This window comes from Rhinolophus sinicus, linkage group LG04 (assembly GCF_036562045.2).
Source record: "Rhinolophus sinicus isolate RSC01 linkage group LG04, ASM3656204v1, whole genome shotgun sequence".
Lineage (NCBI taxonomy): Eukaryota > Metazoa > Chordata > Mammalia > Chiroptera > Rhinolophidae > Rhinolophus > Rhinolophus sinicus.
The window spans coordinates 159,754,069-159,772,469 of record NC_133754.1 but is presented as its reverse complement, the minus strand read 5'-3'; the positions used below and the strand labels follow the sequence as shown (position 1 = coordinate 159,772,469).

The 18,401-nt window shown below is 44.0% G+C and overlaps 1 protein-coding gene across 3 annotated transcripts in view; it reads right to left on the bottom strand.

Moving 5' to 3' along the window:
- The window catches only part of TMOD1 (tropomodulin 1), a 79,130-nt gene that overhangs the window by 35,100 nt on the left and 25,629 nt on the right, over window positions 1–18,401 (bottom strand). For all 3 annotated transcript variants that reach the window (XM_019729186.2, XM_019729185.2, XM_074330749.1), the window contains exon 3: window positions 6,478–6,634. In XM_019729186.2, the coding sequence (XP_019584745.1) occupies window positions 6,478–6,634 (157 nt within the window). The remainder of the gene's footprint in view (window positions 1–6,477; window positions 6,635–18,401) is intronic.

Below are 18,401 nucleotides of genomic sequence, written 5' to 3'. Positions count from 1 at the left end.
TTGAAAACATCGGTCATTAACCTAGGCAACCTATAAATAGGAAAAATATTGATAATAATAATAATAATAATAGAATACCAGGATCTGAGACACCCTAACCGAGGGTTCAGATAGGAGAAAAAAATTTAAAAACACCTTTAAACAAAATAAATAAAACACATTCAGATTATTAAAAGAGGAATAAGAAGCAAAAAATGTCTCCTTGCTCATAGGGCATGATATTTTCAAAGGGTCAGACTCATAACTGAAGGAGGGAGCAAAGAGGCATGCACGAAGATGGTCACTGCAGGGTCTGCCAATAGGGATTGCTAAAGAAATTCTGGGCATCCATACAATGGAGTTCCAGCAGTTATTAGAAAGGATGATGGAGATCTCCACTTAGTAAGAAGGAAAATGTCCAAGACAAAATGTGACAAAAGCAAGTTTACAAAATAGCATGAACAATTTAAGTCCATGTATGAAAAATTATGGACACACACTCATACATATATGTGTGTGTGCGTATGTAAATGTATATGGTATAAATATTCATGTAATAGATATTTATTGTTTCCTACCATGTATCCACGAAAATAAGACCTAACTGGAAAATAAGCCCTAGCATGATTTTTCAGGATGACATCCCCTGAACATAAGCCCTAATGCATCTTTTGGAGAAAAAATTAATATAAGACCCGGTCTTATTTTGGGGGAAACACTGTACGTGCTAGGCACCTTTCTAGGGGCCAGAATAACAGTGGACAATGGCGTGAAAGGAGACATAATAAACAAGCATGTAAAAATATCCGATGGTATTAAGCATTGTGAAGAAAAATAAAGCAGAGCAAAAGACTAGGACGTTCCAGACTGGGGTGTCAGTGAGGTGGGCACTGTTCTTTGGGGTAGGGTGGTCAGGGAAAGCCTCACTGAGACGATGGCCTACGAGCTGGGAAGAGTGAGGAGGAAAGGAGCCCCTAAGGTCAGCAACAGGATCGTGTTTCCCCTGTGGCTATTCAGCATTGTACTGAAAGATCTAGGCCGAGAAAATGGACAAGAAAAATAAATACATGGAAAGGAAGAAGTAAACTGATCTCTCCTCACAGATGACATAATCTTATATGTAGAAAACCCAAAAGAATCCAGAAAAAAACTACTGAGTGAATTCAGCAACCTTACACAAGATCACCATACAAAAATATATAGTATTTCTGTACACCAGCAATGAACAATATGAAAGGGAACTTAGGAAAATAATTTCATCTACAATAGCATCCAAAAGAATAAAATGCTTAGTAATAAATTTAACCAAGAAGTAAAAGACTTGTACATAGAACACTACAAAACATTGCTGAAAAAAATTAAAGACCTAAATAAATAGAAATATATTCTGAGTTCAAGCATTAGAAAACAATATTAAAATGGCAGTGACACCCAAAGCAATCTATAGCTACAATGCAATCCTTATCAAAATTCCAATGACCTTTTTTTTTGTCGCAGAAACGGAAAAGCCAATTTCCAATTTCATGTGAAATTGCAAGGGGCCCCAAAGAGCCAAAACAATCTTGACAAAGAACAAGCTGGAGCACTCAGAAGTCCTGACTTCAAAACTTACTACAAAGTTAAACGGTGTGGCATTAACGCAAGAATAGACATATAAATAATGTGATAGAATTGACAGCCCAGAAACAAACCCATACATCTATGGCAAGTTTATTTTGACAAAGGTCTCAAGTCCATTCAATGGTGAAAGAATAGATTCTTTAAGAAGTGGTGCTGGGACAACTGGATATTCACATGAGGTTGGACCCCTATTTTACACCATTTAGAAAAATGAACTGAAAATGGATCAATGACTTAAAATATAATAGCTAAAATTATAAAACTCTTAGATGAAAACATAAGCATAAATCTTCATGACCTTAGATTTGGCAATGTATTCTTTGATATGACAAAAAAAGAACAAATAACAGAACAAAAAATAGATCAACTGGATTTCATCAAAATTTAAAACTTTTGTTTATCAAAAAACATTATCAAGAAAGTGAGAAGACAACATACAGAATGGGAGAAAATATTCACAAATCATATATCTGATAGGATCCACTATCCAGACATATAAAGAACTTTTACAACAACAACAACAACAAAAAAATAGCCAATTATAAAATGGGCAAAGGATTTATAATATTTCTCCAAAGAGTATATACATATGGCCAGCAGCACATGCAAAGATGCTCACCATCACTGGTTATTAGGGAAATGAAAATCAAAACCACAATGAGATATCACTTCGCAGCCATGAGGATGACAATACTAGAAACCAAAAATCAAAATAGAAAATGACAAGTGTTGGCAAGGATGTGGGGCAACTGGAACCCTCATATATTGCTGGTGGGAATGGGAAATGAAGCTGCTTTGGGAAAGTTTTTTAATTCTTCAAACATTTAAATGTAGTATTACCTTATGATGCAGCAATTCCACTCCTAGGCATATACCCAAAAGAATGGAAAATAGGCACTCAAACAAATACTTGCACATAATTGTTCATAGCAGCACTAATCACAGTAGCCAAAAAGAAGAAACAACCAAAAAGTCCATCAGGGGATGAAGAGATAAATTGTAGAATATTATTCAGTCACAAAAGGCAATGAATGAGTCTCAAAAAACGATATGCCAAGTGAAAGAAGCCAGACACACAAAGTCACACATTATATGATAGGAACTATAAAGGTAAATCCATACAAACAGATTGGTGGTTGCCAGGGGCTGGGGGCAGGGGGATAGGAGCAATTGTTTATTGGGTACAGGGTTTTATTATGGAGTGATCAAAATGTTCTGGGTCTAGATAGAGGTGGTGATTGGACAACATTGTGGATGTACTCAACACCACTGAATCGTTCACTTTAAAATGGTTCGTGTTATGTTATGCGAATTTTACCACAATTGAAAAAACCCCTGCTCACATTGGCTACTGATTGAGACTAGCCCGAGGCGGTGAGGGGCGGGGGGCAAGGATAGAAGCTGGGACATGGTTAGGAAGCTCCTGCATGAGTCCAGGTGACAGATGATGGTGACTTGGACCAGGGTGGTAATGGTAGAGGCGGGGAGGGGTGGGAAGTGCAGAGAGAAATGTCCAGAAAGATAGTCACTAAAATGGGATCAGTGCCTATCTCTCAGTGGAGGGAATTACTTCGAATTACTTTGTTTTATTGTTTAAATTGTTTACAGCAAAGATCAATTACCTATATAAGCAGAATACACAACAAAATTACCTGGGGGAAAATGTATCATAACCTCCACCAGAGGTGGATCTGGAAAAGGGAAAAACATACAAAGAAATATAGTGGCTAGAGAGAAAATCAACTGTGAAATGATAGATGCAATGCCTAAGATGGATATTCAATAAATATTGAAGACCCATGGTTTATTATACCCTTGCAGTAGATGCCTCCAGTGACTCCCAGAAACCACAAGAAGCACTTGGACTTCTTCCCTTCCCTCATCTTACTAATTGGAATGTGGATGTGATGACTGGAGCTTTGGCAGCCAGACAGACTACGAGGATAAGGACATATTTCAGGGATGGCAGATGAAAAAAACTGGAAAGGGTCTTAATTCCTAAAGCCAGGCAAGATGCCTTACGAGCCCTGGGCTGCCTAACCCTGCACCGCTTCTAAGTGAGAGAAAAACTTCCATTTTGATTAAGTCTCTCTTATTTTATTTTACCTTTCTCCCTAGCACATGCAGCCACATCTATTTTATTTTTATTTTTATTTTATTTTTTATTTTTTTGAGAATTTTTGTAAGAGTTTATTTGAGCCAAAACTGACAACAATTGCTGGGAAGCAAGAGCTGAAATACTCCCGCCACATTTACTTCTAACGAGAATATCCTGCAAGGAGCTTTATTCTGATCCCCTCACTGGAATGAGAGTAAATGAAGTCCAAATTCCTCAGAACATTGCATGAGTGTATGGCTCCTTTCACATTCTGTCAGGTCTCGTGGTGACTGGAGCACTGTTTCCCCTCAGAACTAGCTGGGCTCAGCGCTGGGTGAATGCTCAGTAAGGGCTAGACTTGAATGGCTCTGAGTCTGCCTGTTAAAGCTGGAAGGTCTCCTTCCCCACACTCTCTGCTGAGACCCTGACTTACTCAACCTACAAGGACTCCGGCAATTATCATGTAAATACTTCATGGTGATGACCCGGGTAGTGGTGGTGGTGACGATGAGGAGGAAGAACTTTTTAGGATTGTCATCATATGGCAGTAGAATAAATTCTAGCCACCGTGTTGGGTCAGCCTGGTTTTTCACAAAGGCAGTCAGGCTCTGGGAGTCTGGAGGACTGTTCCCGGCTCTGGGCCAGGCTGGCATTCCCTGGCGGGGCAGGACCGGTTGTGTACCACTCTCCTTCTCTTCTCCACCCCACCCCATCTCTGGCTACTCCCCTGGGAGAGGGGTGGGTGCCTGAGGAAGGGGACGCCAGCTGTGACTCACCAGCTGTCCATCCAGGTCTTCTGCTCACTCTCTCACAGCCTTGGTTTCCCTAGTTTTCAAATGTGCAGGTGGGAAAATGGGAGTTTGAAAGCTCCATGAAATCCAGAGATTCTGTTATCTTTATGTGCTGTACAGAAACCACTCCTTACGGCACGAGTGCCTTGCTTGAAAACATCTGGTGCCCACACTCCCAGCCGGGCACACCCGGCCCTTGTGGTCAAGGCCCCGGTCATTCCCACCCACGTGCTCTGCCACCCCCTCTAGGACGTCTCAGACCACAGACCTTCAGACAAAATTCTGTAAACCAGTTGCCCTGGGCTTCCCTGACCTTCTAAGTTCTCGATAAAATCTGGTCTGAGCTCCAATGCCAGGGTTTGGGATGGATCAACGTCGTCCCCACGCTGTCTAATCCTGCATGCTCTTTCATTTTATTATTTATCAAGGAGCGCTGTGCAGTGCATTGTGCTAAGAATACAACAGGGATACAGAGATAAAAACCACAGACAGACCCCTGGCTCATCACGTTTACATTCTTGGGGGTGGGGAGAATGGAAGAGACTGAAAATAAACAATTAGTCACACAAGTAATTAATTAATTAATCAGAATGAATGCTTTCATTCCACAGATATTTATTGGGTGCCTACTATGTACTAGGGTTTATTAGGTGCGAGGATGTAATGATCAACCAGACAGATGTGCTCCTTGTACTCAGGGGGCTTATAGTCTAAGGATATAGCCCACGGGCTTCATTACACATTTATTTAATTTGAACCCATTCATTCATTCACCAACTCTCTCCTGAGTCCTACTGTATACCAGGCCCTACTGTATACCACTGGGTGCTGGGGGTACTGTGTGAGTCAAAAAAGCCTGAATCCCTGCCCTCATGGCTGTTACAGGCCAGTGAGAGAGACAAATGATAAAGAGATAAAGATAAAATGGGAGCTGTTGTGAGAGCCGTGCATAGGCTCCTGAGATGGAGAACAACCAAGCGGGGAGCTGAAGGGACTGCACGTCCTAAACCAAGGAGACAGGAAAGACTTCCCTGAAAGAGGAGACAGGACGGCTGAGGCCGAAAGGATAATAATAGCTCATAGTCGCATAGCACTCACTAGTGCCAGGTGCTGCTCTCAGGGCTTTGTATGTATCTTAACTCAATCCTTGCAACACCCTCATGCGGCTGCTGATGTTATTTTCAGCACCCCCATTTCATAAATGAGGAAATGGAGGCACAGCAGGTTTTAAAACGTATTGCTCTAGCCTGTTTCTAACCATGATGCCACTTACAGGGAAGGAAGAAAGCACAGAGGCAGACAGCAGGACCAGCATTCCAGGCAGAGGGAATCCATGCAAAGGTCCTGAGGTAGAAAGAGCTCAGAATGCTTGAAGAACAGAAGGAGACCTGTGGGGCAGCAGTGTGTTAAGCAAGGGTAAGCATGATAGAAGTGGGCAGTAGGATGGTTTGGAGTTGCAACAGGAAGCCTTGGAAGGGCTGGATAGTCAGGGAGTGCTGTCTGTTCCCCAGACACTTCTACATGGCTTGCTTTAGGCTGGGACAGAGCCTTGGAAGGATGGATGAAAGAAGGGATAACACAATTGCCAGAGAAAGGAACTTTGGGGAAAGGGCAGGGATGGTTAGGGTAGAGAGAGGGTATTTGTTGTTCCTGGTTTGCACAGGACGGGCCTTGTTCAGGTCTCATGTCCTGATATCATGATTAATGGTCACTTCTCTCACTTTTAAAAGCATCTAGGCTTGTATGAAAAATAAACAGGAACCCTAGTTAAACGGGACTTAAGGGGAAGTTTTGCTGGCCCGGTTTACCAAAAACGTCCCTCAATCTATGTCATCAATGCTTTTGGAGCTGGCTTTGTGTTTTTCGGCCAGGCAGGGATGAGGGCAAGGAGGCCCCGTCACATTGGGATCAACAGAGGGCCTGGCATACAGCTGACACTCAGCGATGCATGGGAAGTGACATATTCATAAGAGTAACACGATTCAGTACCTCGCTTTTCCCCTGTGTAGGGGACCAGGTCTTCTCGGTCTTTAAACTCCTTTGCTTGCTTTTCCAAGTGATCCAAGAGCTCTTCCCTTTTAAAGGGGCCTGTGGGCGCCTTGGTGGTCTGATCCTTCTGCCTCAGGCCTGCAGGCAGCAGTGCATTCTATAGTGGAGGTTGTGGGACCGGTGAGAGAGAGAGAGAGAGAGAGAGAGAGAGAGAGAGAGAGAGAGAGAGAGAGAGATCAGCTACTGAAGACATGCATTTCTCCAGAAACTCATCATTGAACAATGGGGACCTCAGAGCCCTTTGAATCAATCCAAGTCACTCATTTACAGGAAAAAGTCTGACACCTGGGAGGGGCAGGGACCTGTCCAAGGTCACTCAGCAGATGAGGGACAGAGCCAAGCTAGGACTCAGGTCTCTTAATCTCCTTGAATTTCCCAGCCTCTAACGTTTTTTTGAAGGCGCGGGTGTGAGGGGGCAGCCGAGATGGGGCTGAGCACAGAGGGATGCTCCACGAGCATCTGCTGAGTGACAAATACGACTAAGCAGGTGTCTGCGTGCAGGAGGATATTTATAGCCGTTGTGTATAAAGTGATCAGGAAGAGAAGAAGGCCAAGGGGTTTGAGTGAGGGCCCTGGATACAGTCAGACAGGAAGAGGCAGACCCACAACACAAGCGGGAAAGCTTGGCAGAACGGCGAGGTGGGCAAGGTGGGAGACACGCTTTCAGGCTGCAGTCCCGGAAGGCTCTACCGGCTGCCTTCTATCCTCCTGATGGTCCGTGCTCATGCCATGCTGGCTGTTAAATAATTTCAACGTTGCCCCTGCAGATGGGTCTCTGAAGAAAGAGAGCATCAACCAATCATTGTGTTTTCTTCTTCGAACATGGGCAGGCTTCTTGGGGTGGGCTTCCTACTAAAACGGATTCCTAATTAGGGTGGATTAGAATCCCACGGGCTTCCCTGTAACTCAGCTTCTAGTACCTTAGAGAATCAAAGTTTATCGTTGCAGGGATGCTTAGAGATTGTCTAGTGCATGCACCTTTCCTTCAAGGGGAAACTGAGGCCCAGAGCAAGGAAAGATTTGCCCAAGGAGTTTCAGGACAGATCTAAAACAAAAACCTTCTTCAGATTTGGAAGAGGAGGGCAATCTTCATTTCTATTCATTGCTCTCTCCCCACCCTATTTCATTCAAAGTAGTAGAGGACACTGGAAGGCAGATGTGAGCAGAATCTTACCTCACTTCCTGCCGCACCCCAAAATGGCTAACCTGGAGAGCCATTCCATCTCCGATCTTCGTACCACCAAAATGCATATCTTCATTTAAACACACACTCCAAATCCTTTCCTGAAAGCCCCTCTGAGGGGGGGAATGATATCAAATACATGAAGATATATGCTATGTGCACATAGAGTGTGAAGGCCTGGGAAGGAAATATTACTGTTTAACTGCAGTAGGATTTTTTTTCTGAGACACTTTTGTTGAACACCACAGTGCTGTTCCAGTAAGAGCAGTGCCCGTGAGGTCCGGGGGCCGGAGTGTGACCTCGACTCTGGGAGAGCGGAAGGTGAGTTGGCCTAGCCCCGCGCATGGTACATATGAGAAACTCGGGGAGTGGTGCTGGTGTACGTGCAAGTGGATATAGCTCGCAAGTCAGGAGAGACATTTGGGAATTGGAGTGTGTTATGAGAGGATGGCCAGTGGGTAGAAAATCAAGCCTTGACTGATTTGGGGGTGAGTGCCAAGAATGTAAGCAATGCTACAGACACCCCATTTCCCGTAAGCAGCAGTCCTCAGACACTGTCCACTACGCTATGCGGAATGGGGGATGGTCACAGGTGAGCCACACATCTTTGGGCATGTCCAAGGTGAGGTGGGCTTTCCCGGGGCTAGCGCTGTGGGTGTCCTCCTGATCTCCCGTGGCAGGGCACTTACTGTGACTCAACTGAGAGGACTACCTAACTGTCCCTCTGTGACTCCTCACGAGTAACCAAATGCTTTATGACATACCCGCACTTCTCTGCTGACCCCCATCAGGCTTCAGCCCTGACTTGGAGGAGTGATGACTTCAGCTATACAATCCTGGGCCAGTCGCCTAATCTCATTGTGCCTCAGTTTCTATGGCTGTAAAATGTGAATATTAGTCACTCTCTCAGAATTACTGAGAAAATTAAATCAGATAATGCAGGAAGAGCGCTCAGCACAGTGCCAAACACTCACAAATCATCGCTTATCATCACTGGTGTCCTATAATCTGTTAAAATAAACGTCAACAGTTTGGTTACCCATTTATGAATGCTGACCAGGGGATGAATTATCCAAATATATCTCAAAATTCAAAAAATGAAAACATACAAATATAAAATGAGTTAAGCACTGAAAGCAAGTGTTTCCCCAATGATCCTCAGAAGAGGAGACCAGATAGATTTTTGTCACCATAAAGGGTTTTGATGGCAGGAAGGAGCTGGGGCACATTCTGGCCTCTGAAAGGCTCAGTATTGTGATGGGAGAAACCCATGAGGTTGTAACTGAGAGGAAAAGTGTTTGCAAACTCACATCTCTTCTCAAATATATTTGCTAGAGGCCACTGAGTTAGTTAAAGTAGGGTTTTCAACCTTGGCACAATTGATGTTTGGGGCTGGCTGATTCCTCGTGGTGGGGGCTGTTCTATGCACCACAGACTGTTTGGCAGCATTTCTGTCCTCTGCCCAATGGATGCTAGTACCATCCTCACCCCCATGTTGTGACAAACCAAAAGTCTCCAAACATTGCCAGATGTCCCCTGGGGAGTAGAATCACCCCTAACTGAGAATCACTGTGTAAAACTGAGGCCCATATCATTACAAGAGGGGACTAAAGATGTTTTTAATGTATTTAAAAATATTACTTACATTGCATGTTAAAATATGGTTTTATTTCTTTAAATCTTTACTGCAAGCAGTTGATTTTTTAAAAACAAAAATGTCAAAGGCCTTTTCTAATAATTCTTAGCTTATTGAATTTTTAAGTAAATATTGAGAATATCAACCTCATTAGGAGTTAAATTTTTCCCATTAAGTGATATGTGTTAATGAAACATAACATGATTTTCAATTAAAGCCAAAGACAGTTGCATATGTTTTAAACTCCTAATTATTTCTCATTTTAACTAGTTTTCAAAAATGACATGTATTCAAAAATTTACTCGAAATGGATCAAAGACCTAAATGTAAGCGCTAGGACAATAAAAGTTTTAGAAGAAAACATAGGTATCAATCTCTGTGACCCTGCATTAAGCAATTGTTGCTTACATATGCTACTAAAACAATAAGCAACAAAAGAAAAATATAGATAAATTGGACTTCATCAAAATTAAAAATGTTTGTGCTTCAAAGGACACTATCAAGAAAGTTAAAAGATAACCAACCCATAGATTGGGAGAAAATTTTTGCAAATCATATATATGATAAGGGTCTGGTAACCAGAATATATAAAGATCTCTTACAACTAAAAATATAAGATAATATAACCTGATTTAAAAAGAATCTGAATGGATATTTCTGCAAAGAAGGCATAAAAATGGTCAATACACACATAAAAAAGATGCTCAACATTATTAGCCATCAGGGAAATGAAAATCAAGCACAGAATAAGATACGACTTCACACTCACTGGGATAGCTATAAAAAAAAAAAGACAGATAATAACAAGCGTTGGTGAGAATGTGGAGAAATTGGAACATTCACTCAGTGTTGATGGGAATGTTAAATGATGTAGCCTCTTTGGAAAACATGCTAGCAGTTTCTCAAAAGCTTAAACATGGCATTATCATATAATGCAGCAATTCCACTCCTTGGGGATATACCCAAGATAAATGAAAGCATATGTCCCCACAAAAATTTTGCAGTTCATGGCAGCATTATTCATAATAGCCAAAAAGTGAAAATAACTCAAATGTCTATCAAATGGTGAATGGATAAATAAAATGTGGTACATCCATACAACAGACTACTATTTGGCAATAAAAAGAATGAAGTACTGATACATGCTACAACATAGATAAAACTTTGAAAACATCATGGTAAGTGAAAGAAGCCAGTCACAAAGGACAACAGTGTCTGACTCCAATTATATGAAATGTCCAGAATAGTCAAATCTCTAGAGACAGAAAGTAGATTAGTGGTCGCCTAGAACTGAGGAGGTTGAGGGCAAATGAGGAGTGAGAGCTAAGGGATATGGGTTTCTTTTTTGAGGTGATGAAAATGTTCTAAAATTGATTACAGTTATGGTTGTATAACTCTGTGAATACACTAAAAACAAACACTGAGTTACACACTTTAAAAGGGTGAATTTTATGGTATGTAAATTGTATCTCAAAAAAGCTGTTTTTAAAAATGGCATGTTATCTAGGAAAAAAATGATAAAAATGGCTAACGCAGTAACTAAACTAAATGGGCATGGACTGCTAAGGACAGAAGGCTCTTTGTGTGCCAGTGGCCAACAGTGATGCTGAGAATGGCCAAGCTAGAGCTGGCCACGTTTAAAATGGTGTCCTGTTTTACAATTTGACGTGCCTTATTATGTGAATTAGTTGTGGAGGACTTCAATGGGTAAGAAAATACTGCCTTGGCCCTCTCATGACTATTAGAACCTAAAACCAACTCTCAGACCCAGGTATCCAATAGGTGAGGAAAGAGTTCCCACAACCATTTTGTCGTCAGCTCTGACCAGGAGAGTATTAGATGAACGTGTGTGAGTAGAAATGTATCTTCATTTCTTTATTCCTTATCGTCCAAAAAGCATCCATGGAGTGAGTATTATGTGTCCAGGTGGTGTGCTAAGAGGTAGGGCTAGAACCCCACAAAAAGCTCTCTAATTTGGAGTAACAGGGAAATGGGAGGTAAGTGGGGGAGGTAGAGTAAAATGAGAGAAAATTCTCAATTACAGCATGTGTGGGAAACAATGTACTGTTTTCGCTTTTAAGGTTAATCAAGATCCTAAAGGGGGGTCTACTTTACTGAATAGCAAAGAATAGTCTATAACTAGCCTCCACATTGCCTGTGAATGTTGCATAACTCCATGGTGCCTGCGGGCAACTGGAACCAACTAACCCTTAAGGAATTTAAGTCTCAGTCTCCTAATCTTAAAATGTGCACAGAGTAAATGTGCTGGGCACATGCTTTCTTTATAGTTAGTTCACAAGGAAGCATCAGTCTGGCTCCATCAGAAAAGTCATGGGTTCTGTATTAGGGGAACCTGTATTTATATGCACACATTACACGTATATCTTCATTCCAAAGACAGGTTGGTTACAGGTGAGACTGCTTGGGAGCAAGTTCTGGCACATAGCATGTCTTCGTGTCCTTACTTAGAACTGTAAATTTACTCAGGGGAGGAGGACAGGGACGAATGCCTGGGTAATCTCCTTATCATCTCCCGACAAGGAAGTTAGTGTTGGTTTTAAGGAGAAGGAATTTCTAGATGCTCTCTGACCTTAGCCTAGAATAATAGCTGCCGGATACTTCGGAGAGGTGGGGACAGTGGCTCACGGAGCTTTCAGTGCTCCAGCAAATTACTGCCATGCAAGAATGTGGGCAATGCTATTAGATCTGCTCGTCTTTATGTGAACTCTACTGATTTTACAATATTGACATATGATCCAAGTATTTTAAAAACAACGTTCAGCCCAAATAATACACATCTGCAGGCAAGACTCAGCCCACGGCTGCCATTTCCCCATATCTGACCTAAGGTTCTCATCAGACTCAAATTCTATGTAGAGAAAGTCAAGATAAGATATTCATGCATTTATTCCGCACCTACTTACTGTCTTGCCCATATCAGGCTCTGCACTAGAGGAAGGAAGGGGTATCTACATGGGTTTTTAATTTAGAATTTTTAAAAATTTTAAAAACACATTGAAAGTTAAACATGTTCTTGAAAGTAATCATTGGCACGCACTAGGAAACCTCTTCCTGTAGTTCCCTACTCATGGCTTCTCAAATGGTTACTTCCTTTTAAATGTTGTAAAATTAAAACTGGGACATGCAGCTTGACATGTTAACATCTCACTCTCATTTTTCCACTCACACTCTGGAGTCCAGTTGTCCAAATGACGATGGAAACTTTGACAGATCCTCAACTGTGCTGTTAGGAGCTCTAACACGCCACAAACAGGTGCCAGGACAGCCAAATATCAAGTATCTGCACCGTTATCATTGCTATAGATAGGGCTACGTGAGAAGCCCTTCTGGCTAGAATCATTGCAGGCTTGTTCAGACACGTACGCACACACAAAACGTGCCCACACAGGAAACACACATAGGCACACACACAATTTATTAAAAGAATCATAGATTCCTGGCAGCTCAGAGCTGCAAAGCCCTAAGAGAGCCTCTGGGCCAATTCTTTCATTTTCAGTTGGGGAAACTGAGGCATAGAAAACTGAACTCACTTGACCAAAGTCATACAGCTTGTTAGCCACACAGCCAGGAAGCCTGAGCTTATATACGGATGACGTTGTATGGAAATCACATGCCCAAGGATCTGTATGAGTGTTTCAGACTGGTGGCTGATCATATTTAAAAGGCCCTTAACCCGATTCTTCACAGTGACAAAAAACAAGAAGTTTAATCACTTTTCCCAAATAAGTCAGCTATGTCTAAGAACAAGGGAATGTAAAATAACCCCTTTTGGCCCGGGCTCCAAGAGTCCTGGGTTCCTGTCCTGTGACTGAATCAGATACAACTCCTTAGAAGATGATAGACCAAGTAGTAAACCTCACCAGATACTGGGAGCAGCCGAGGGCCAGGGAGGGGAAGGGCCTTGCCTGAGGTCACGTGCTGGACTGAGAGCCCAGGGCTCTTGATTTCCAAGCCACAGAAAACTTTCCATCCCACCTGACTGCCTTCCTCTAGGAACAGATCCTGGAAACCAGATGTGGCACCATATGAGAAGCAGGTTTCCTCTCCAAGTGTTAGAAAGCCAGAGCGTCCCTCCTTATCAAACTAGTCTCAGTTTACAGTGGAGAAACTGAGGCCCAGAGGCATGTAGTTACTGTTCTGGGGTAAGAGAAACCCAGGAGGATTAACATCCCGGAATTCCCATGGATTTTTCTCCCGTTCGTATTTCAAAAGACACCTACCCAAGCCGCAGCCTGTCCACCACATCAGTCAGGCCACACGTTTTACAGACAGTCCTTCACCCAATTACCTTTTACAAAGTATTGACGCTCCCCTCACCCCCCTCCCCTAATCTCCAGCCAACTTGTGTTTCAAGTGGCCTTGAGGAGTATTATTTTCCAGTTATCTGCCAGGTCTGTTTCCCCCGGTGTGAAATGTGGCCGTCCAGTCCCTCGGGATCCCATCCAGATGAAGCGTGCCCTGCCTCTGCCCTGCTGACCAGCAGCTCCCAAATCCCATTAGAGATCATTCACTGGGGCTTCAACCGAGCTTTCTTGTCACATATGGGGGGATGTTACCTGGGAGTGTGGAGGGGCTGAGGGCCACACCACACACGCCCCAGTCACAGGGGAGAAGCAAGTCCCAAACCTCTAAGAGCCCCTCTCTCTCCAAACATGCCCCCCCAACCCCAACACACTCTGAGCATCTCCAACTCTCCTCTTTCGCTCCAGAAAGATCCAGGCCTTTGGCTCAGTCACCATGATCTCACTGCAGGATTCTGAAACCCAACAGCTGCTACTTCAGCGGCACAGCCCACTGCATAGGGCACTCATGCTGACATCCACAAGCTCTCTTGTGGCCCAAGTCCAGTAACTGTGGGTGGCGGGTCCTGTTGGTTGCAACAGCACCTTTGTCTCTCTGACAGTCATGGCACAAGATGGGGCCAAACCTTCCCTTCCTGGCTTTCTCCTAATCCTCCTTTTCTGCATGTTCCCTGCTGTGCCAGGCACAGGGCATCCTGAGACAATGAATGTATGATCCTGCTCCATAGGGGCTCACAGCGAGAGGGGAGACACACCCACATGTGAGCAGCTTAATCTGCCCCACCTCCCACTTCTTGGAGGTGCCTGAGCTGCATTCCAAGGGACCAGGTTCAGGGGACCAGGTAGGAACCGGCCAGGTGAAGAGGAGAGAGGACAGGGGTATTAAAGAGGGATAGAAAGCGCAGCACAAAGGCATGGCAGAACTAGGGGGCATGGCTTGCTAGGGGAAAGAGTTGGGGTGAGTCCAATGCTGCAGGGTTCTGAACTATCTCTGTCCCGTAGGCACCACCCTGTTCAAGTCGTCATGCACTAGCTGTCCCATTAGATCAGCTTCTGGCTGGTCTCCCTTCTTCCGGCCTCCCCACCTATACTCCCTCCCCTTCCGACAGCCAGACAGACCTCACCGACATGGGCATCTGACCACGTCTCTGGCCAACACACTCACAAATACTCAGCACCTCCACTGACCTACAGAATCACGACCAGAGTCACCAGCCAGCCCCAACCTACTCCAGCGCTCTGATTTGTTCCCGGCTTCCAGTATGCTGTATTCCAGCCCTTGTAGGCTACTCCACATTCCACAGCCACGCCCTGCTCTGCCAACTGCCAGGCTTCACTCAGGTCGTGCCCTCTGCCTGGAATGCCACCCCTCCTCCTCCCCAGCAGTCATCTTTCAAAGCCCTTCCCTTGGGCACCCCATTCAGTCCATGCAGTGCTCCCCACATCGATCTGGCAATTCTCTTCCCAAACTCCCCTAGGCATCTTGCTAGGTCTTATGTAATGTTCATCCTAATTTATCTCGGAGCACATTTATGCTGCATCTCTCTCCCAGAGGAGACTGAGTGCCCCTCAAAGGCCAGCTGGGGTGTATGTGAGTGTTTGCTGAATCCCCAGCACCAAGAATTGGGCACTAGGAAAATGTGGTATGAATCATCGGAACCACGTAATACTGACGCTCCAGCGAGGAAAAGGATGGTATTACTTGGACACCCGTCAGGTCCACTTCACACCTGCTGCCTCAAGCTGTTTGCTGGGCCATCCAACTGCTGCCCCCAGCAGGTTTGGAGGAGGGGACACATTATGAAAGGTGCCAGGGTGGGGATGTCCAGAATGGGACCAGGTTCACTGATTGGGGTTTTGGGAAATGCCAAGCTAGAGAGTAAGACGTTTGTGATGTTTTCTTTGGGGGCTTGGATTCGGTTAAATCTCTACCAACTCCTCTCACTCCTCCTCAGAGCTTTTGGTAGAGCATCAAACTGGCAAGCCTAAACTGCCCCTTGTAGCATGTCTCCCCTTCTTCAGTAATGAAGCACTCTACTCTTTTAGTTAAGCACTTGGCCACTCAGATTAAAGACTATATTTCCCAGGCAGCTAGGTTGAATCATGCGCGAAACTAAGCTCTCGTCAATCATATAAGTAAGAAGTGTCCAGGGGCAATGTCTGGTAACTTTCATTAAAAGGCACTTGAATAATGGCTTTTCTCCTTTTTTCTTTTTACCTTGTTCCTCTATTCTGATGCCTGGAATGCAGCAGTCATGGACACCACCTTGGACCATGAAGATGTGGGTTACACCCTAGGGATGGCAAGAAGATGAGCTGGATGGAATCTGAAACTCGGGGAAGTTTGGGGAGCTGATCTCCATACCAGCCCTAGACTGCCCATCTCTGGACTTTTATTTGAGGGATGAATTACCCACTGTTTAAGTCATGTCATTTTGAGCCTCTGTTCTTTGCATCCAAACTGCATCCTAATTGACAACCTCTGTTCTCATCCCAGGGCTGTGAGGCCACAAACAGGGCACTGGTGCTCTCTGACTGTGGAATCCCCCTCTGTAAAATGAAGGTCAAAACCCTTTTAGCGTGAAACCTCAGAATAAACGTTTGAACTCCATATAGAAGCAACTTATTGCCAATCAGTTTTATCACCACAGGGCATAATTATTCACTTCAATTCAATGGAATAGACGCTGCATTATGCATACACTCTGTCAGGGCAGTTTCATCTGGTTGTGCAAGTTGTGCACTGCACAACTCCAAGTGTATTATGTGCTCCGTGGTTTATGTGAACAGTGTCTCCTGGAGTTATGCAGAGTTACACAACTTGCACAACTATACCTGATTGCCCTATACCTGTGGTGGTCCAATGTAGCTCCAAATCTCAAGAATCCTAAATTCTAGCAAGCGAATCACACATTCAGGTTCAACAGATTTATTAAGCACCTACTATGTCCCAGGCACCGGACTAGGTGCTTTTCATATATCTAACTATATTTACACACACACACACACACACACACACACGAAAACCTATCATATGGAACAAAGCCAGAGTTGCAAACTGGGAGGCCTATACTCCAATCAAATGTCAAAACGTGGTTTGTTTGGTGAACTTGCACATAAAAATTCAGACTTCCAGGATCTCTTGAAAATTACATGATGTGGCAATACTAGACCTGCACTTTCACAGTGTCAACAGTTGGTGGAACTGAACAGCAGGTGTCCTTCAGTCAAACACAAACTCTCCTGTTTGCCTCTGTCCTCACCACTCCCTACTGTCTCTGACACAGAGGCCAAGAGTTATAATTTATCACTGGGTCTGTTGTTGCTTTTCTTCTTGGGAGGTTAGGTGGTAAGTGAAAACTTTCTAATGTCCATCTCTCTTTCAAGAGTGGAAAAGTAAAAGATGACCCATGAGGGCCACGTGCCTCAAGACAATTGGCCCATCTTCCTCCCTTTATGTATATTACCTACCTGATGTCGTGGGTGTTTGGTTTGCTGCCTCTCAAGTAGAAAGAAGGGTTCACTAGAGTAGAAGAGAGAGAGAAGATCCGGGGGGTCGGGGGGAGTGGGAAGATACTGGGTTTCAACTTTATCTATAGTAATTTTTTTTTTTCTTTTTAAGGGTGATTTAAATCAAATGAGGCAAAATTTTTTTATCTGTTGAATTTGGATGATGGAAAAACAGGTATATTTTGTACTCTTTTATGTGTTTAAAATGTTTCCTATTAAAAAATGTCAAAATCAAAAAGGTCCTCTGTAAGGCAGGTGCTGTGATGGGGGCTTCGAGAGGGAGGGCCAGGAAGGCTTTGCAAGGGAGGGGTGGGAGGTTCGGCCTTAAAAAATGGGAGGATTCCAAGTTGAGTGAAGGACTCCATTCCCAGAGGTCCCCAGCAAGCAGAGGCAGGGAGGAAGACGATGGAGAGGGAAGGATGCAGGGGAGGTGACCATGGGGTCAGAAAACAGAGGTGGGGTGGGGACACACTGACACCTGGCTTTACTCGCCCCCACCCCTCCAGGCCCATCTTGGCACTGTGCACGGCCGGCAGTGTTTCTAAGGATGTATGCCTATTTTTAGAGCAGAGATTTATTTCTTTCCATTTCAACTGTTTACTTCTATCCTGGGCTTGTGAATCTGCCAGTTTGTGTTACAAGGGAGAACCATGGCCCTGTGGACCAAACTTGGCTGCTTCCTTCATGACCAACAGCATCCTCTGGCTTACGGGTTATGATCTGGGGCACGAGTAGGAAGGATTTCACAATTTTGGGGGGTCTGGTGGGAAGCCATGTAGTGGGACAGGAAGTCCCAGATTCTCTTCTCCTGGCTGACTTGCTGTGTGACCTTGAACAAGTTCTTTCTACTCTCTGGGCTTCAGGGTTTTTGTTGTTTTGATTTTTCATCACTAAAATGGTTTGGTATAAGGATTTAATGAAATACACAAAGCGCCCAAGTAAATGACTTGTGTCCAAGAGGGACTCCTGAAATCAGGGTTTCTTTACTTGCTCCCTGTATGTATATGCGGGGGTAGGAGAGGGAGGGTTAGATTGTCTCTAAGTGTCCTTCTAGCTCTGAGAGTCTCCAGCTCTAGTTTTTCTCCTCCATCATTTCTTTTTGCAGTTCGTGGCACCTGTTCTCAGAACTCTTGATACATTATGGGCTAAGGGAAGCAGGTTTGCTTGAATTTAGCCTATCACTTAGTATCTGTGATTCTGGGCATCCACTTGC